The sequence below is a fragment of the Oncorhynchus keta genome, chromosome 15, assembly GCF_023373465.1.
Source record: "Oncorhynchus keta strain PuntledgeMale-10-30-2019 chromosome 15, Oket_V2, whole genome shotgun sequence".
Lineage (NCBI taxonomy): Eukaryota > Metazoa > Chordata > Actinopteri > Salmoniformes > Salmonidae > Oncorhynchus > Oncorhynchus keta.
The window spans coordinates 4,853,446-4,876,063 of NC_068435.1; the positions used below are offsets into that span (position 1 = coordinate 4,853,446).

The 22,618-nt window shown below is 44.1% G+C and overlaps 1 protein-coding gene across 2 annotated transcripts in view; it reads left to right on the plus strand.

Annotated features, from left to right (window-relative positions):
• LOC118378550 (twisted gastrulation protein homolog 1-A-like) overlaps positions 1-12,746 on the plus strand; it is a 47,796-nt gene extending 35,050 nt beyond the window's left edge. For both annotated transcript variants that reach the window (XM_052462967.1, XM_052462968.1), the window contains exons 3-5: positions 4,682-4,781; positions 6,629-6,880; positions 10,948-12,746. In XM_052462967.1, coding sequence (XP_052318927.1) covers positions 4,682-4,781; positions 6,629-6,880; positions 10,948-11,129 — 534 coding nt within the window. In that variant the 3' untranslated portion in view covers positions 11,130-12,746. The remainder of the gene's footprint in view (positions 1-4,681; positions 4,782-6,628; positions 6,881-10,947) is intronic.
• The last annotated feature ends 9,872 nt before the right edge of the window (positions 12,747-22,618 follow it).

The following is a 22,618-nucleotide window of genomic DNA, read 5'->3' on the forward strand; positions in this document are numbered from 1 at the left end:
AATATAAGACTTGAAATGTCTCTTTTAAAAATTTAAAAACTTTGAGTGCAATGTTTTACTGTTCATGTTAGTTTTTTGTTTGTTGTAAAAATGTGTTCTTCTCACTTTTGTTTATTTATTTAATTTGCTTTGGCAATGTAAACATGTTTCCCTTGCCAATAAAGCCCCTTTTAAATTGGAAGAGAGTGAGAATAGACAGACGGGGAGAGAGAAGATGGAGAGAGTCAGACTGCAGACTGAGAGAAGGAGAGCAACTCATTGCCAGTCCAACTCACCCCGGCCAAACTCATCGCTCACTCTTTACCCCACCACGCTGGCTTTAGTTTGTTGCCAAAATGTGTTTTCACTTTTGTTGAAACGATGTACGTGTCCTAGATTTTCCTTTTTGTTTGTGCTTTCCAAGACAAGATTTTATTAGAATTTAGCATACTTGTATAGTGAAAATTCTTCTGGTTCACAATTGAATTTCTTGTGTGTTATGAAGTTACCGTGTGTCTGAACATGTTACATGCATACAGTATCATGTGTTTATGTTCCACTCCTAACCAGACATGAGGCTAGCGTGTCCAACTGTAACTCCATCCTTCCTAGAGAGGATACCATACAGTATCATGTGTTTATGTTCCACTCCTAACCAGACATGAGGCTAGCGTGTCCAACTGTAACTCCATCCTTCCTAGAGAGGATACCATACAGTATCATGTGTTTATGTTCCACTCCTAACCAGACATGAGGCTAGCGTGTCCAACTGTAACTCCATCCTTCCTAGAGAGGATACCATACAGTATCATGTGTTTATGTTCCACTCCTAACCAGACATGAGGCTAGCGTGTCCAACTGTAACTCCATCCTTCCTAGAGAGGATACCATACAGTATCATGTTTGTTCCCCTTCCTTCCTAGAGAAGATACCATACAGTATCATGTTTGTACCCCTTCCTTCCCAGAGAAGATACCATACAGTATCATGTTTGTTCCCCTTCCTTCCTAGAGAAGATACCATACAGTATCATGTTTGTTCCCTTCCTTCCTAGAGAGGATACCATACAGTATCATGTGTTTATGTTCCACTCCTAACCAGACATGAGGCTAGCGTGTCCAACTGTAACTCCATCCTTCCTAGGGAAGATACCATACAGTATCATGTGTTTATGTTCCACTCCTAACCAGACATGAGGCTAGCGTGTCCAACTGTAACTCCATCCTTCCTAGAGAGGATACCATACAGTATCATGTGTTTATGTTCCACTCCTAACCAGACATGAGGCTAGCGTGTCCAACTGTAACTCCATCCTTCCTAGAGAGGATACCATACAGTATCATGTGTTTATGTTCCACTCCTAACCAGACATGAGGCTAGCGTGTCCAACTGTAACTCCATCCTTCCTAGGGAAGATACCATACAATATCATGTGTTTATGTTCCACTCCTAACCAGACATGAGGCTAGCGTGTCCAACTGTAACTCCATCCTTCCTAGAGAGGATACCATACAGTATCATGTGTTTATGTTCCACTCCTAACCAGACATGAGGCTAGCGTGTCCAACTGTAACTCCATCCTTCCTAGAGAGGATACCATACAGTATCATGTTTGTTCCCCTTCCTTCCTAGAGAAGATACCATACAGTATCATGTTTGTACCCCTTCCTTCCCAGAGAGGATACCATACAGTATCATGTTTGTTCCCCTTCCTTCCTAGAGAAGATACCATACAGTATCATGTTTGTACCCCTTCCTTCCCAGAGAAGATACCATACAGTATCATGTTTGTTCCCCTTCCTTCCTAGAGAAGATACCATACAGTATCATGTTTGTTCCCTTCCTTCCTAGAGAGGATACCATACAGTATCATGTTTGTACCCCTTCCTTCCCAGAGAAGATACCATACAGTATCATGTTTGTTCCCCTTCCTTCCTAGAGAGGATACCATACAGTATCATGTTTGTACCCCTTCCTTCCTAGAGAAGATACCATACAGTATCATGTTTGTTCCCCTTCCTTCCTAGAGAGGATACCATACAGTATCATGTTTGTTCCCCTTCCTTCCTAGAGAGGATACCATACAGTATCATGTTTGTTCCCCTTCCTTCATAGAGAAGATACCATACAGTATCATGTTTGTTCCCCTTCCTTCCCAGAGAAGATACCATACAGTATCATGTTTGTACCCCTTCCTTCCCAGAGAAGATACCATACAGTATCATGTTTGTACCCCTTCCTTCCTAGAGAAGATACCATACAGTATCATGTTTGTACCCCTTCCTTCCTAGAGAAGATACCATACAGTATCATGTAGGTTCCCCTTCCTTCCCAGAGAAGATACCATATAGTATCATGTTTGTTCCCCTTCCTTCCTAGAGAAGATACCATACAGTATCATGTTTGTTCCCCTTCCTTCATAGAGAAGATACCATACAGTATCATGTTTGTTCCCCTTCCTTCCTAGAGAAGATACCATACAGTATCATGTTTGTTCCCTTCCTTCCTAGAGAGGATACCATACAGTATCATGTTTGTTCCCCTTCCTTCCTAGAGAAGATACCATACAGTATCATGTTTGTACCCCTTCCTTCATAGAGAAGATACCATACAGTATCATGTTTGTTCCCCTTCCTTCCTAGAGAAGATACCATACAGTATTATGTTTGTTCCCCTTCCTTCCTAGAGAAGATACCATACAGTATCATGTTTGTTCCCCTTCCTTCCTAGAGAAGATACCATACAGTATCATGTTTGTTCCCTTCCTTCCTAGAGAGGATACCATACAGTATCATGTTTGTTCCCCTTCCTTCATAGAGAAGATACCATACAGTATCATGTTTGTTCCCCTTCCTTCCCAGAGAAGATACCATACAGTATCATGTTTGTTCCCCTTCCTTCCCAGAGAAGATACCATACAGTATCATGTTTGTTCCCCTTCCTTCATAGAGAAGATACCATACAGTATCATGTTTGTTCCCCTTCCTTCCTAGAGAAGATACCATACAGTATCATGTTTGTTCCCCTTCCTTCATAGAGAAGATACCATACAGTATCATGTTTGTTCCCCTTCCTTCCTAGAGAAGATACCATACAGTATCATGTTTGTTCCCCTTCCTTCCTAGAGAAGATACCATACAGTATCATGTTTGTTCCCCTTCCTTCCTAGAGAAGATACCATACAGTATCATGTTTGTTCCCCTTCCTTCCCAGAGAAGATACCATACAGTATCATGTTGTACCCCTTCCTTCCTAGAGAAGATACCATACAGTATCATGTTTGTACCCCTTCCTTCCTAGAGAAGATACCATATAGTATCATGTTTGATTCCCTCCTTCCCAGAGAAGATACCATACAGTATCGTGTTTGATTCCTTCCTTCCTAGAGAAGATACCATACAGTATCATGTTTGTTCCCCTTCCTTCCTAGAGAAGATACCATACAGTATCATGTTTGTTCCCCTTCCTTCCTAGAGAAGATACCATACAGTATCATGTTTGATTCCTTCCTTCCTAGAGAAGATACCATGTGACATGAAGTTGCTCTGACTAGTAATAGAGGGTCTCTGTTTTGAATGCTTGACTGTTTGTTTAATTTCTATCAGTGGAATGTAAATCTGGAAGACTTCTGTGGAGACTTGGTTCTGTCTCTACACTAGACCGTACAGTGACAGTGGACAGGTCTCTGTGGAGACTTGGTTCTGTCTCTACACTAGACAGTACAGGGACAGTGGACAGGTCTCTGTGGAGACTTGGTTCTGTCTCTACACTAGACAGTACAGGGACAGTGGACAGGTCTCTGTGGAGACTTGGTTCTGTCTCTACACTAGACCGTACAGGGACAGTGGACAGGTCTCTGTGGAGACTTGGTTCTGTCTCTACACTAGACAGTACAGGGACAGTGGACAGGTCTCTGTGGAGACTTTGTTCTGTCTCTACACTAGACCGTACAGGGACAGTGGACAGGTCTCTGTGGAGACTTGGTTCTGTCTCTACACTAGACCGTACAGGGACAGTGGACAGGTCTCTGTAGAGACTTGGTTCTGTCTCTACACTAGACAGTACAGGGACAGTGGACAGGTCTCTGTGGAGACTTGGTTCTGTCTCTACACTAGACAGTACAGGGACAGTGGACAGGTCTCTGTGGAGACTTTGTTCTGTCTCTACACTAGACCGTACAGGGACAGTGGACAGGTCTCTGTGGAGACTTGGTTCTGTCTCTACACTAGACCGTACAGGGACAGTGGACAGGTCTCTGTAGAGACTTGGCTCTGTCTCTACACTAGACCGTACAGGGACAGTGGACAGGTCTCTGTAGAGACTTGGCTCTGTCTCTACACTAGACCGTACAGGGACAGTGGACAGGTCTCTGTAGAGACTTGGCTCTGTCTCTACACTAGACCGTACAGGGACAGTGGACAGGTCTCTGTAGAGACTTGGCTCTGTCTCTACACTAGACCGTACAGGGACAGTGGACAGGTCTCTGTAGAGACTTGGCTCTGTCTGTGAAAACTATGAAAACCTCAGCTCTGAGAACAACATACTGTATATCTTGTCAGTTGTTTATTGTATTGACTTGGTTGTTTGGTGTGTGTGTGTGTGTGTGTGTGTGTGTGTGTGTGTGTGTGTGTGTGTGTGTGTGTGTGTGTGTGTGTGTGTGTGTGTGTGTGTGTGTGTGTGTGTGTGTGTGTGTGTGTTGCAGGAGCTGTGTCAGTGTCGTCCGTCCGATGGGAACTGTTCATGCTGTAAAGAGTGTATGCTCTGTCTGGGGACACTGTGGGAGGAGTGCTGTGACTGTGTTGGTGAGTACTGTGTGTGTGTGTGTCGGTAAGTCACATCTCAAACGGTACAATATGTTTGTTTTATTCATGAAACACAACAATACCTCAGCTCAGTCCAAATCGATACGGTGGTGACCAGCCTCCTCAATTAGACAGGAATGTCTGAGTTACTTAAATGACTGAGTGCACTCGACAAGTTGTTTTCTGCACAGGTTGGTTTGAAAGTGGACTCGTTATTGGACTCTGAAAATGAAGGGAGCTATACTGAATTATAAACTGGGTGGTTCGAGCCCTGAATGCTGGTTGGCTGACAGCCGTGGTATATCAGACCGTATTGCATTACATTTTTTTACTGCTCTAATTACGTTGTAAACTCTCCCTCCCACACTCCCTCCTCTCCCTCATTCTCTCCCTCCCACTCTCCCTCATTCTCTCCCTCCCACACTCCCTCCTCTCCCTCATTCTCTCCCTCCCACACTCCCTCCTCTCCCTCATTCTCTCCCTCATTCTCTCCCTCCCACACTCCCTCATTCTCTCCCTCATTCTCTCCCTCCCACACTCCCTCATTCTCTCCCTCATTCTCTCCCTCCCACACTCCCTCATTCTCTCCCTCATTCTCTCCCTCCCACACTCCCTCATTCTCTCCCTCATTCTCTCCCTCCCACACTCCCTCCTCTGCCTCTCCCTCGTTCTCTCCCTCATTCTCTCCCTCCCACACTCCCTCCTCTGCCTCTCCCTCATTCTCTCCCTCATTCTCTCCCTCCCACACTCCCTCCTCTCCCTCGTTCTCTCCCTCCCACACTCCCTCCTCTGCCTCTCCCTCGTTCTCTCCCTCCCACACTCCCTCCTCTGCCTCTCCCTCGTTCTCTCCCTCCCACACTCCCTCCTCTCCCTCGTTCTCTCCCTCCCACACTCCCTCCTCTGCCTCTCCCTCGTTCTCTCCCTCCCACACTCCCTCCTCTCCCTCGTTCTCTCCCTCCCACACTCCCTCCTCTGCCTCTCCCTCGTTCTCTCCCTCCCACACTCCCTCCTCTGCCTCTCCCTCATTCTCTCCCTCATTCTCTCCCTCCCACACTCCCTCCTCTCCCTCGTTCTCTCCCTCCCACACTCCCTCCTCTGCCTCTCCCTCGTTCTCTCCCTCCCACACTCCCTCCTCTGCCTCTCCCTCGTTCTCTCCCTCCCACACTCCCTCCTCTGCCTCTCCCTCATTCTCTCCCTCCCACACTCCCTCCTCTGCCTCTCCCTCATTCTCTCCCTCCCACACTCCCTCCTCTCCCTCATTCTCTCCCTCCCACACTCCCTCCTCTCCCTCATTCTCTCCCTCCCACACTCCCTCCTCTCCCTCATTCTCTCCCTCCCACACTCCCTCATTCTCTCCCTCATTCTCTCCCTCCCACACTCCCTCATTCTCTCCCTCATTCTCTCCCTCCCACACTCCCTCATTCTCTCCCTCATTCTCTCCCTCCCACACTCCCTCATTCTCTCCCTCATTCTCTCCCTCCCACTCCCTCATTCTCTCCCTCATTCTCTCCCTCCCACACTCCCTCCTCTCCCTCATTCTCTCCCTCCCACACTCCCTCCTCTCCCTCGTTCTCTCCCTCCCACACTCCCTCCTCTGCCTCGTTCTCTCCCTCCCACACTCCCTCCTCTGCCTCTCCCTCGTTCTCTCCCTCCCACACTCCCTCCTCTCCCTCGTTCTCTCCCTCCCACACTCCCTCCCACACTCCCTCCTCTCCCTCGTTCTCTCCCTCCCACACTCCCTCCTCTGCCTCTCCCTCGTTCTCTCCCTCCCACACTCCCTCCTCTGCCTCTCCCTCATTCTCTCCCTCCCACACTCCCTCCTCTGCCTCTCCCTCGTTCTCTCTCAGGGATGTGTAACCCTAAGAACTACAGTGATACTCCAGCCACCTCCAAGAGCACAGTGGAGGAACTCCATCGACCAATCCCCTCGCTGTTCCGAGCCCTCACGGAGGGCGACGCCCCTGTCAACATGATGGTGGTGTCCTTTCCCGTTGCCGAGGAACTATCTCACCATGAGAACCTGGTCTCTTTCCTAGAGACGCTTGACGACCAGCACCAGAACATATCGCTCCCCGCCAACAGCATCCACGGCACTCAAGGTTGCGAAACCATAGAACTAGAATGATTTGACTGTGGAACCATAGAACTAGAATGATTTGACTGTGGAACCATAGAACTAGAATGATTTGACTGTGGAACCATAGAACTAGAATGATTTGACTGTGGAACCACAGAACTAGAATGATTTGACTGTGGAACCATATAACTAGAATGATTTGACTGTGGAACCATATAACTAGAATGATTTGACTGTGGAACCATAGAACTAGAATGATTTGACTGTGGAACCATAGAACTAGAATGATTTGACTGTGGAACCACAGAACTAGAATGATTTGACTGTGGAACCATAGAACTAGAATGATTTGACTGTGGAACCATAGAACTAGAATGATTTGACTGTGGAACCATAGAACTAGAATGATTTGACTGTGGAACCATAGAACTAGAATGATTTGACTGTGGAACCATAGAACTAGAATGATTTGACTGTGGAACCATAGAACTAGAATGATTTGACTGTGGAACAATAGAACTAGAATGATTTGACTGTGGAACCATAGAACTAGAATGATTTGACTGTGGAACCACAGAACTAGAATGATTTGACTGTGGAACCACAGAACTAGAATGATTTGACTGTGGAACCATAGAACTAGAATGATTTGACTGTGGAACCATAGAACTAGAATGATTTGACTGTGGAACCATAGAACTAGAATGATTTGACTATGGAACCATAGAACTAGAATGATTTGACTGTGGAACCATAGAACTAGAATGATTTGACTGTGGAACCATAGAACTAGAATGATTTGACTGTGGAACCATAGAACTAGAATGATTTGACTGTGGAACCATAGAACTAGAATGATTTGACTGTGGAACCATAGAACTAGAATGATTTGACTGTGGAACCATAGAACTAGAATGATTTGACTGTGGAACCATAGAACTAGAATGATTTGACTGTGGAACCATAGAACTAGAATGATTTGACTGTGGAACCACATAACTAGAATGATTTGACTGTGGAACCACAGAAATAGAATGATTTGACTGTGGAACCATAGAACTAGAATGATTTGACTGTGGAACCACAGAAATAGAATGATTTGACTGTGGAACCACAGAACTAGAATGATTTGACTGTGGAACCATAGAACTAGAATGATTTGACTGTGGAACCACAGAAATAGAATGATTTGACTGTGGAACCACAGAACTAGAATGATTTGACTGTGGAACCATATAACTATAATGATTTGACTGTGGAACCATAGAACTAGAATGATTTGACTGTGGAACCATAGAACTAGAATGATTTGACTGTGGAACCATAGAACTAGAATGATTTGACTGTGGAACCATAGAACTAGAATGATTTGACTGTGGAACCATAGAACTAGAATGCTTTGACTGTGGAACCATAGAACTAGAATGATTTGACTGTGGAACCATAGAACTAGAATGATTTGACTGTGGAACCATAGAACTAGAATGATTTGACTGTGGAACCATAGAACTAGAATGATTTGACTGTGGAACCATAGAACTAGAATAATTTGACTGTGGAACCACAGAACTAGAATGATTTGACTGTGGAACCACAGAACTAGAATGATTTGACTGTGGAACCACAGAAATAGAATGATTTGACTGTGGAACCATAGAACTAGAATGATTTGACTGTGGAACCACAGAACTAGAATGATTTGACTGTGGATCCATAGAACTAGAATGATTTGACTGTGGAACCACATAACTAGAATGATTTGACTGTGGAACCACATTAATAGAATAGTATGATAGATTCCATTTCTATGAATGGAATACCGTCGTCATTACAGAGACAGTTGGGCTTCCTTGCAGTGAACACTGTTTAGATGGTGGTGTAAAACAATGAGTGGTTAGTTTACACTTCATTCTAGAAGAAAAAGAAACGCACACCTATTTAGGCGAGGTGCTGGCTAGCGGGAGTAGAAAACTTGAAAATAAAGGAGAGCTGCACACTCTAAATGTAATATCCAACGTTTCAACAGACAAGCTGTCTTCATCAGGGTATATCGAAGGGTTGGATATTATATTTTGACATCTGAGCTCCTAGAGTGTGCAGCTGATGTTGATGTGAACTGTCTTTTCCTCCTCTTCTCTCCTCATCATCCTCCTCTTCTCTCTCCTTCTCCCCTCCTTCTCCTCCCGTTCTTACTCTTCTCTCTCCTCATCATCATCCTCTCCTCCCGTTCCTCCTCTTCTTTCTCTCTCTCCTCCCGTTCCTCCTCTTCTCTCTCCTCCCGTTCCTCCTCTTCTCTCTCCTACCGTTCCACCTCTTTTCTCTCTCTCCTCCTGTTCCACCTCTTTTCTCTCTCTCCTCCTCTTTTTTCTCTCTCCTCCCGTTCCTCCTCTTCTCTCCCTCTCTCCTCCCGTTCCTCCTCTTCTCTCTCTCTCTCCCTCTCTCCTCCCGTTCCTCCTTTTCTCTCTCCTCCCGTTCCTCCTCTCTTCTCTGGCTGGGTTATTATTACCTCCTCCTTCTAGTTTCCTTCTCTTCTCCTCCTTCTAGTTTCCTTCTCTTCTCCTCCTTCTAGTTTCCTTCTCTTCTCCTCCTAGTTTCCTTCTCTTCTCCTCCTTCTAGTTTCCTTCTCTTCTCCTCCTTCTAGTTTCCTTCTCTTCTCCTCCTTCTAGTTTCCTTCTCTTCTCCTCCTTCTAGTTTCCTTCTCTTCTCCTCCTTCTAGTTTCCTTCTCTTCTCCTCCTTCTAGTTTCCTCCTCTTCTCCTCCTTCTAGTTTCCTTCTCTTCTCCTCCTTCTAGTTTCCTTCTCTTCTCCTCCTTCTAGTTTCCTTCTCTTCTCCTCCTTCTAGTTTCCTTCTCTTCTCCTCCTTCTAGTTTCCTCCTCTTCTCCTCCTTCTAGTTTCCTCCTCTTCTCCTCCTTCTAGTTTCCTTCTCTTCTCCTCCTTCTAGTTTCCTTCTCTTCTCCTCCTTCTAGTTTCCTTCTCTTCTCCTCCTTCTAGTTTCCTTCTCTTCTCCTCCTTCTAGTTTCCTTCTCTTCTCCTCCTTCTAGTTTCCTTCTCTCCTCCTTCTAGTTTCCTTTTCTCCTCCTTCTAGTTTCCTCCTCTTCTCCTCCTTCTAGTTTCCTTCTCTTCTCCTCCTTCTAGTTTCCTTCTCTTCTCCTCCTTCTAGTTTCCTTCTCTTCTCCTCCTTCTAGTTTCCTTCTCTTCTCCTCCTTCTAGTTTCCTCCTCTTCTCCTCCTTCTAGTTTCCTTCTCTTCTCCTCCTTCTAGTTTCCTTCTCTTCTCCTCCTTCTAGTTTCCTTCTCTCCTCCTCCTTCTAGTTTCCTCCTCTTCTCCTCCTTCTAGTTTCCTTCTCTTCTCCTCCTTCTAGTTTCCTTCTCTTCTCCTCCTTCTAGTTTCCTTCTCTTCTCCTCCTTCTAGTTTCCTTCTCTTCTCCTCCTTCTAGTTTCCTTCTCTTCTCCTCCTTCTAGTTTCCTTCTCTCCTCCTCCTTCTAGTTTCCTTCTCTTCTCCTCCTTCTAGTTTCCTTCTCTTCTCCTCCTTCTAGTTTCCTTCTCTCCTCCTTCTAGTTTCCTTCTCTCCTCCTCTCCTCTCTCTGGTTTGGTCCTGAACCTTTGATCCAGCTCTTATAGAAAAAAAAGACACTGCACTCATGAGTTTCCTGAGACCCCATATTGGTTAAATAAGAGCGTGTTGGTTGGTTCCCACCACAGTGCCCAGCTGTTAACTCATTAGAAACACCAGAAGTGCGTCCCAATTGGCACCCTAGTCCCTATGTAGTGAACCACTTTTGACCAGGGCCCAATGAAAAGTAGAGCACTGCATAGGGAATAGGGTGCCAATTGGGACGCAATCTAGAACACATGGTCACACTTAGTGTTAGCAGCACACCCATTGTCCTCGGTCATAAAATCAAACCCTAAGGAAAACATTGGAAGGTTAATGATGACCGCTTTTAGCAGTTATCTACTTACTACGGATATAAATATGTTTTCATGGGATTTACTAGTTATGTTTTAAAGATGTGGTTACTGAGAGAGCTGACCAGTGCCCTATTTTTTTTGTCTCTGTATCCCTCCACCTTCCACCCTTGTCCGCCAGATAACATGTGTACGGTGGTCTACTTTGACGACTGCGTATCCATCCGCCAGTGTAAACTATACTGTGAGTCGATGGGAGGGTCGAAGTACCGCTGGTTCCACAACGCCTGCTGTCAGTGCATCGGCCCGGAGTGTCTGGACTACGGCAGCAAGGCTGTTAAGTGCATGAACTGTCTGTTCTGAAGACAGACGGTGGATGGATCTATGAACTGTCTGTTCTGAAGACTGACTGTGGATGGATCTATGAACTGTCTGTTCTGAAGACTGACTGTGGATGGATCTATGAACTGTCTGTTCTGAAGACTGACTGTGGATGGATCTATGAACTGTCTGTTCTGAAGACTGACTGTGGATGGATCTATGAACTGTCTGTTCTGAAGACAGACGGTGGATGGATCTATGAACTGTCTGTTCTGAAGACTGACTGTGGATGGATCTATGAACTGTCTGTTCTGAAGACTGACTGTGGATGGATCTATGAACTGTCTGTTCTGAAGACTGACTGTGGATGGATCTATGAACTGCCTGTTCTGAAGACTGACTGTGGATGGATCTATGAACTGTCTGTTCTGAAGACAGACTGTGGATGGATCTATGAACTGTCTGTTCTGAAGACAGACGGTGGATGGATCTATGAACTGTCTGTTCTGAAGACTGACTGTGGATGGATCTATGAACTGTCTGTTCTGAAGACAGACTGTGGATGGATCTATGAACTGTCTGTTCTGAAGACAGACTGTGGATGGATCTATGAACTGTCTGTTCTGAAGACTGACTGTGGATGGATCTATGAACTGTCTGTTCTGAAGACTGACTGTGGATGGATCTATGAACTGTCTGTTCTGAAGACAGACTGTGGATGGATCCATGAACTGTCTGTTCTGAAGACTGATGGCTCCATGGTGGTGGAGACTGGCACCAAAAATATGGACCAAAACAATGGGTGGCTCCAGAGAGGGGCTACACGATGCTGAAGCCTCCTCAAAAATAGCCTAGTCCCCCCCCCCCAAAAAAACATGGTATTAGTACATCATATATGACAGGACCCCTTAGCTTCCCCCTTAGCTTCCCCCTTAGCTTCCCCTTAAGCTTCCCCCTTAGCTTCCCCCTTAGTTTCCCCCTTAGCTTCCCCCTTAGCTTCCCCCTTAGCCACCCCCTTAGCGACCCCTTAGCCTCCCCTTAAGCTTCCCCCTTAGCCTCTCCTTAAGCTTCCCCCTTAGCCTCCCCCTTAGCTTCCCCCTTAGCCACCCCCTTAGCGACCCCTTAAGCTTCCCCCTTAGCCTCCCCCTTAGCTTCCCCCTTAGCTTCCCCCTTAGCTTCCCCCTTAGCTTCCCCCTTAGCTTCCCCTTAGCCACCCCTTAAGCTTCCCCCTTAGCTTCCCCCTTAGCCTCCCCTTAAGCTTCCCCCTTAGCCTCCCCTTAGCTTCCCCCTTAGCCTCCCCTTAGCTTCCCCCTTAGCCTCCCCTTAGCTTCCCCCTTAGCCTCCCCTTAAGCTTCCCCAATGAAAAGTTTCCGTTGCCACCGCTGACCCAACATGAGAAGACTGACTGACGAGGTCCGATATTCATTGTAACCATCAGAGCTCGCTGACTGAATTTATCTCTGTGTTTTCTTTCATGAGTGAATGACGTCAAATATTTTCCTTCTTACTGATTTTATTGTTTTATCATTCTTTTATTCTGTGTATGTTGTATATTTTAGATGTTTAAAAAAAAAAAGTTTTTACTAGAGCTGTTTGTTGTTAATGTTTTTTTGTATTTTTTTTTACAATAATCTAAATAAAATGTGTTTGTTGACTTGGTTTGGTTTGTGTTAAGTTGAACCTTTTTCTACAATATAAACCTCATGTTATAAGGTTTTATAATACAGATATAACCTAAATCTACAATATAAACCTCATGTTATAAGGTTTTATAATACAGATATAACCTAAATCTACAATATAAACCTCATGTTATAAGGTTTTATAATACAGATATAACCTAAATCTACAATATAAACCTCATGTTATAAGGTTTTATAATACAGATATAACCTAAATCTACAATATAAACCTCATGTCATAAGGTTTTATAATACAGATATAACCTAAATCTACAATATAAACCTCATGTCATTTCACAGAACACACAAGACTTTTATAATACAGATATAACCTAAATCTACAATATAAACCTCATGTCATAAGGTTTTATAATACAGATATAACCTAAATCTACAATATAAACCTCATGTTATAAGGTTTTATAATACAGATATAACCTACATCTACAATATAAACCTCATGTTATAAGGTTTTATAATACAGATATAACCTAAATCTACAATATAAACCTCATGTTATAAGGTTTTATAATACAGATATAACCAAAATTGTGTTGTTTTGGAATTGATTGACACCTACTTCAGACCAAGAGTTTCTACACAGTATAATTTAATCATTTAAATGGCACTTCTTTTCTCAATAAACAAATCAGGCTGTTAGCTAGCTAACCAATCTTTAAAAATAAAAAAGTGAAATGCTGGGGACCAAGTTACTGGCTATAGTTTTAAGACGACTACAGTGTGTGTCTTAGGTGTCCAGTCTCCCGCTCTTAATCGTAGTGGTATTGTGACAGGAAGCGCATCATTTCCTGTTATTACACCATTCTGGTCCACACGCGTTTCAGCAAAACGGAACCAGTGTGTACTGTGGTAGTGTTTTCACTGCTGCACACGCACACATTGAGTCACGCACACACACACACGCACACATTGAGTCACGCACACACACATTGAGTCACGCACACACACACACACACACACACACATTGAGTCACACACACACACACACACACACATTGAGTCACACACACACACACACACACACATTGAGTCACGCACACACACACACACACACATTGAGTCACACACACACACACACACACACACATTGAGTCACGCACACACACATTGAGTCACGCACACACACACACACACACATTGAGTCACACACACACACACATTGAGTCACGCACACACACATTGAGTCACGCACACACACACACACACATTGAGTCACACACGCACACACACACACACATTGAGTCACGCACGCACACACACACACATTGAGTCACACATGCACACACACACACACATTGAGTCAAGCACACACACACGCACACATTGAGTCACACACACACACACATTGAGTCACGCACACACACACACACACATTGAGTCACACACGCACACACACACACACATATTGAGTCACGCACGCACACACACACACATTGAGTCACACACGCACACACACACACACACATTGAGTCACGCACGCACACACACACACATTGAGTCACACACGCACACACACACACACATTGAGTCACGCACACACACACACACATTGAGTCACGCACGCACACACACACATTGAGTCACACACGCACACACACACACACATTGAGTCACACACACACACACATTGAGTCACGCACGCACACACACACACACATATTGAGTCACGCACGCACACACACACACACACACAGAGGCACACACACACACACACACACACACACGCACACACACATTGAGTCACGCACGTAAACACACACACACATTGAGTCACGCACGTAAACACACACACATTGAGTCACGCACGCACACACACACACATTGAGTCACGCACGTAAACACACACACACATTGAGTCACGCACGTAAACACACACACATTGAGTCACGCACACACACACACACATTGAGTCACGCACGTAAACACACACACATTGAGTCACGCACACACACACACACATTGAGTCACGCACGCACACACACACACATTGAGTCACGCACACACACACACACATTGAGTCACGCACGCACACACACACACATTGAGTCACGCACGTAAACACACACACACATTGAGTCACGCACGTAAACACACACACATTGAGTCACGCACACACACACACACATTGAGTCACGCACGTAAACACACACACATTGAGTCACGCACACACACACACACATTGAGTCACGCACACACACACACACACATTGAGTCACGCACACACACACACACATTGAGTCACGCACGTAAACACACGCACACCTCTCCTATTTTTATTAGATTTTTTTTAGTGCCAGAGATGTTTGCAGATGGTTGGGTATGTCTGTCACTGATGCTGTGCTTTAACTGGCCAGAAACAAACAGTAGACTGTGGACATGTCTGTCTTTATTGATATCGAACCGAACACCTCACAGCTGCGGAGGTTGTTCGATCTGTAGAAGTAGTTGTTAAATAAACAACACAAGACACGATGAAGACCACCTTTCGAGTACAAGCTGACAGCCATTTTCAAAATGTATCTGATCAAATATAAATATTCTAGCTATTAACATGGTTGAACTTTACAGTTGAAGTCTGAAGTTTACATACACCTTAGCCAAATACATTTAATCTCCGTTTTTCACAATTCTTGACATTTAATCTGAGTAAAAAATCCCTGTCTGAGGTCAGGTAGGATCACCACTTTATTTTAAGAATGTGAAATGTCAGAATAATAGTAGAGAGAATTATTTATTTCAGCTTTTATTTAATAACATTCCCAGTGGGTTAGAAGTTTACATACACTCAATTAGTATTTGGTAGCATTGCCTTATAATTGTTAAACTTGAGTCAAACGTTTTGGGTAGCCTTCCACAAGCTTCCCACAATACGTTGGGTGAATTTTGTCCCATTCTCCTGACAGAGCTGGTGTAACTGAGTCAGGTTTGTAGGCCTCCTTGCTCACACACACTTTTTCAGTCCTGCCTACATATTTTATATAGGTTTGAGGTCAGGGCTTGTGATGGCCACTCCAATACCTTGACTTTGTTGTCCTTAAGCCGTTTTGCCACAACTTTGGAAGTTTGCTTGGGGTCATTGTCCATTTGGAAGACCCATTTGCGACCAAGCTTTAACTTCCTAACTGATGTCTTGAGATGTTGCTTCAATATATCCACATTTTCCTCCCTCATGATGCCATCTATATTGTGAAGTGCACCAGTCCCTCCTGCAGCAAAGCACCCCCACAACATAATGCTGTTACCCCCGTGCTTCACAGTTGGGATGGTGTTCTTCGGCTTGCAAGCCTCCCCCTTTTTCCTCCAAACATAACGATGGTCATTATGGCCAAACAGTTCAATTTTTGTTTTATCAGAACAGAGGACATTTCTCCAAAATGTACGATCTTTGTCCCCAGGTACAGCTGCAAACGGTAGTTTGCCTTTTTTATGGCGGTTTTGGAGCAATGTCTTCTTCCTTGCTGAGTGGCCTTTCAGGTTATACAAGTCGATATAGGACTTGTTTTACTGTGGATATAGATACAAAAGTATCTGTTTCTCCCAGCATCTTCACAAGGTCCTTTGCTGTTGTTCTGGGATTGATTCGCGCTTTTCGCACCAACGTACGTTCATCTCTATGAGACAGAACGCGTCTCCTTCCTGAGCGGTATGACGGCTGCGTGGTCCCATGGCATTTATACGGTGGGGCAAAAAAGAATTTAGTCAGCCACCAATTGTGCAAGTTCTCCCACTTAAAAAGATGAGAGAGGCCTGTAATTTTCATCATAGATACACTTCAACTATGACAGACAATATGAGAAAAAAAATATCCAGAAAATCTCATTGTAGGATTTTTAATTAATTTATTTGCAAATTATGGTGGAAAATGAAGGATGACAGAAGACTCAATCCAGTGACTAAATGTTTTCTAGACAGCTTGGGACTGTATTTTTGCTGCACAGCTAGTGTGAATTTCATATTAAAAGCTATATGGGTGAACGTGAGTTGTTTTTCAACTATGCATTGGATTGGATAAGCATTTAAAACACATGAAAATGTGTCTGGGTGGGGCGTGGGGGGTCAATGGAAGTGCGGGAGCTCCAGAGACGAATTCACACAATGTCTGTTTGTCATTGGAAGGAGGTAGCTAGCTAGTCAAGCATTACTATTAGATTCAGCAGATTAACTTTTTCCACATTTTGTTACGTTACATCCTTATTCTAAAATGTATTAAATACTTTTGTTCACTCATCAATCTGCACACAATACCCCTTAATGACATCACAATACCCCTTAATGACATCACAATACCCCTTAATGACATCACAATACCCCTTAATGACATCACAATACCCCTTCATGACATCACAATACCCCTTAATGACATCACAATACCCCTTAATGACATCACAATACCCCTTAATGACATCACAATACCCCTTAATGACATCACAATACCCCTTAATGACATCACAATACCCCTTCATGACATCACAATACCCCTTAATGACATCACAATACCCCTTAATGACATCACAATACCCCTTAATGACATCACAATACCCCTTAATGACATCACAATACCCCTTCATGACATCACAATACCCCTTAATGACATCACAATACCCCTTCATGACATCACAATACCCCTTAATTACATCACAATACCCCTTAATGACATCACAATACCCCTTAATGACATCACAATACCCCTTAATGACATCACAATACCCCTTAATGACATCACAATACCCCTTAATTACATCACAATACCCCTTAATGACATCACAATACCCCTTAATTACATCACAATACCCCTTAATGAAAAGGCAAAAAACAGGTTTAGGGTTTCACATTTATTAAAAATAAAAACTGGAAATATTACATTTGCATAAGTATTCAGACCCTTTACTCAGTACTTTGTTGAAGCAAATTTGGCAGCGATTACAGCCTCGAGTCTTCTTGGGTATGACGCTAGGCTTCAAGCTTGGCACACCTGTAGGAGTTTCCCATTCTTCTCTCTGCAGATCATCTCAATCTGTCATCTCAATCTGTCAGGGTGGATGGGGAGCGTCGATGCACAGCTATTTTCAGGTCTCTCCAGAGATGTTCGATCGGGTTCAAGTCTGGGCTCTGGCTGGGCCAATCAAGGACATTCAGAGACTTGTCCCGAAGCTACTCCTGAGCTGTCTTGGCTTTGTGCTTAGGGTTGTTGTCCTGTTGGAAGGTGAACCTTCGCCCCAGTCTGAGGTCCTGAGCGCTCTGGAGCAGGTTTTCATCAAGGATCTCTCTGTACTTGATAAAGGAATTTATATGTTTAAAGTAATGACTAAAGAATTCACCCTGAAACGTATTTAACGATGTGACACGTATTAGAATTATAATCCAATAATGTGTGTGTGAGACAAGTTAAGAGTGAGAAATGTATAGCTGAGAAAACAAGGGACAACTGAACCACACATGACTTGGTTATAACTCTGAAAACTGACACCAGAAAAGAGGGCCTTTCCATATGGCCTCTCTAATCTAGGGAGGAGAGGAACGGCTAGAAACTGCCAGGCGGGTAGAAAAGGGATAAACTAGGAATGTGAACTGTGGAAAACAATACAGAATTTCTATTGAGAATAATTCAGTTGTGTGTGTGTGTGTGTGTGTGTGTGTGTGTGTGTGTGTGTGTGTGTGTGTGTGTGGGTGTTATAAAGACTGTGTTCTCAATTTTGACTTCAGAGCTCTCTGAATAAAGAACAACTAACCTTTTGCAGTATCTGAGACTTTGCCTAATTCTTATTTTGAACCCGAGACTTACGACCTCTGGGAATTGGTGAAAGCTTAAATGATTGTTTAGTTATCATCATTGGGATTGAATATTCTCGTGACAGTACTTTGCTCCGTTCATATTTCCCTCGATCCTGACTAGTCTCCCAGTCCCTGCTTCTGAAAAACATCCCAACAGCATGATGCTGCCACCACCATGCTTCACCGTAGGGATGGTGCCAGGTTTCCTTCAAACGTGATGCTTGGCATTCAGGCCAAAGAGTTCAATCTTGGTTTCATCAGACCAGAGAATATTGTTTCTCATGGTCTGAGAGTTCTTTAGGTGCCTTTTGGCAAACTCCAAGCGGCATGTCATGTGCCTTTTACTGAGGAGCGGCTTCTGACAGGCCACTCTACCATAAAGGCCTGATTGGTGGTGCTGCAGAGATGGTTGTCCTTCTGGAAGGTTCTCCCATATCCACAGAGGAACTCTGGAGCTCTGACAGAGTGACCATCAGGTTCTTGGTCATCTCCCCGACCAAGGCCCTTCTCCCCCGATTGCTCAGTTTGCCAGAGCGGCCAGTTCTCTTGGTGGTTCCAAACTTCTTCCATTTAAGAATGATGGAGGCCACTGTGTTCTTGGGGATCTTCAAAGCTGCATAAATGTTTTGGTACCCTTCCCCAGATCTGTAGCCTCGACAAAATCCTGTCTCTGAGCTCTACGGACAAACACAATCCTGTCTCAGAGCTCTACGGACAAACACAATCCTGTCTCAGAGCTCTACGGACAAACACAATCCTGTCTCAGAGCTCTACGGACAAACACAATCCTGTCTCAGAGCTCTACGGACAAACACAATCCTGTCTCAGAGCTCTACGGACAAACACAATCCTGTCTCAGAGCTCTACGGACAAACACAATCCTGTCTCAGAGCTCTACGTGTAACGGATGTGAAACGGCTAGCTTAGTTAGCGGTGCGCGCTAAATAGCGTTTCAATCGGTTACGTCACTTGCTCTGAGACCTTGAAGTAGTAGTTCCCCTTGCTCTGCAAGGGCCGCGGCTTTTGTGGAGTGATGGGTAACGATGCTTTGTGGGTGACTGTTGTCGATGTGTGCAGAAGGTCCCTGGTTCGCGCCCGGGTATGGGCGAGGGGACGGACGTAAAATTATATTAGAATCTTTGATACATTAGAATCTTTGATACACATTAGAATCTTTGATACACATTAGAATCTTTGATACTCATTAGAATCTTTGATAAACATTAGAATCTTTGATACACATTAGAATCTTTGATACACATTATAATCTTTGATAAACATTAGAATCTTTGATAAACATTAGAATCTTTGATAAACATTAGAATCTTTGATAAACATTAGAATCTTTGATACACATTAGAATCTTTGATACACATTAGAATTTTTGATACACATTAGAATCTTTGATACACATTAGAATCTTTGATACACATTAGAATCTTTGATACACATTACACAAAAGGTAGCCTTGTGGTTAGTAACCGAAAGGTTCCTGGATCGAATCCCCGAGCAGACAAGGTAAAAATCTGTCGTTCTGCCCCTTGAGCAAGGCAGTTAACCCACTGTTCCGCGGGCGACGAAGATGTGGATGTCGATTATGGCATCCCCCCCCCCCTACACCTCTCTGATTGACAGGGGTTGAGTTAAATGCAGAAGACACATTTCAGTTGAATGCAGTCATTTGTACAACTGACTAGGTATCGTTCTTTCCCTTACCAATGCTGCAGCTGTTCCACTGTTCTGGTTTGACTGAAGCGTGTGTGTGTACTGCCTCCTGCAGGTGTGATAGAAAGGTGACGTGTCAGCGTGTCCTTGATCTAACGACCGTGTAGACAAATTCATGGATCACGTGAAACCATTCATTCCTATGTGAACACTCAATAGTAAATTGAGTGTTCCTTCTGTGGCTCAGTTGGTAGAGCATGGCGCTTGTAACGCCAGGGTAGTGGGTTCGATTCCCGGGATCACCCATACGTAGAATGTATGCACACATGACTGTAAGTCGCTTTGGATAAAAGCGTCTGCTAAATGGCATATATTATTATATTATTATTATTATATTAAATCTTTAGCAACTCAATTATCCTTAACTTCTTTTGTGGGAATTTGAAAATAGTCTGTTCAAGAATATACATCTGGTGTATTAGAAGCAGGGATGTGACAAATGAACAGTTTTGCTTAATGTTTAAACCGGAAAATAATAACAAAAAAATTAACGGAAAACAGAATTAGAACCGGGAACGGAAGTTATCTATACTGTTCCGGAACAGAACTTGTTATTTTAAAAGCATGGGAACTGGTTAATAACCCCCCTCAAAAATATGCAACAAAACGCATGCGCAGAACCCTTCCGTCTGTCAATCAGAAACCTTCTTCCAGTGTCTGCTTGCAAGCTGAAAGTCTTTACCTGTGTGTATGTAATCTACCTGCCCTTCCCCCTTCTGAAGCAGCTGAAGCTCGCCTGGAAACCCGCCTGGAAACCCGACGTTGAATTTCATTGAATTCTATGTCGAACAGTAATGAGAGTTTGAATCAGGAAAGTTTCCTCTTACGACCTCTACAAGCCAGAATGTTTCATTAAATGTGTTTCTTTAGTGTACATTACCCGCTGTCTGTGTAGTTAGTCCTTTAGGAGGTGGGAATGTGACACAATGTATCCACAGGAAATTATAAATACGTGAACTTTTCAAAACCGTTTGGTAGTGCGTTCTGATTTATAACACCTGAAGCGTGCTCAGAAGATACAAATACAAGACTACTTACCGAGCTGGTGCACCTCGTTCTGAGCACGTTTCAGGTGATCAGAAATCAGAACGCACTACCAGCGCTTTGAAAAGTTCATGTCTTTATACTTTCCTGTGGATATATTGTGTCACATTCCCACCGCCAAAAAGGACCAACTACACGGACAGCTGGTCAAGTGAAGTTAAAATGTAATTGAGGGTTCACTTCACGCTGTTCACTGCGTGGTAGCTACTAAATAACCCCTGGGACTGCAAAGCAGCAAGGCCTCGTGTTTCAACGCTCCTAGACCCACTATGCTGGTCACTTCCTGCATCTATGTTAAGATGTTTTTTTCTTAAAACGAAATTGTGATTCTTAACATTAACATTCACACACATCACACCCCTAATTAGAAGCTATTATTGGTGCCCATGATTGTTTTCTAAACATTTTTTTATTCACACGAAGGTTGACTAGGAAGAAGGCCATTTTTCCATTCATTATAATTGGGGTGCGGTCCTGCTTTCTGCAAATAATGTACTGCGGTGGGCCTTGAACTTCTGTGACTTCAATGAGAGGAGGCAGTCGTTCTCCCCTGTCCTGGCTGGCTTTAGTAACCTACCTGTATTTCTCTTTGTACTACGTGACGAAGTGTGTGTGTGTGTGTGTGTGTGTACTGCCCCCTGCAGGTCTAATGGGGAGGTGACGTATCACTGACCAGAGGAGAGAAGAGACCCAGGACTCTGTGTCTAGAACAGTGCCCAATGCAGAGAGACCTAGCCCAGCCATGACCGAATGCTTCCATCCCCCCAGGAGCAGCCCAGCGGTGGTACGTCGGGCGGAGCACCCAGGAGGGGGGGCTCGTACGCCCAGTTCGGAGGAGATCAGCCCCACCAAATTCCCCGGGCTGTTCAGGATACGGGCGAGCCCTCGCCCCCCACGACGGACACCACCAGCATGAGGTCATCGACACCATGTCAGATGATGATAAAGAACACGGGAAGAACAAGAACAAGTTCAAGAAGAACAAGAATAAGAGACATTACCTTGTTACTGTTTATATCGAGTTACAGATTTGAATCATTTGGCAGTTGCTCTTACCAAGAGTGATTTATACTTAGTTCATCCATCTTAAGTGACTTACACTTAGTTCATCCATCTTAAGTGATTTACACTTAGTTCATCCATCTTAAGTGATTTACACTTAGTTCATCCATCTTAAGTGACTTACACTTAGTTCATCCATCTTAAGTGACTTACACTTAGTTCATCCATCTTAAGTGATTTACACTTAGTTCATCCAGCTTAAGTGACTTACACTTAGTTCTTAAT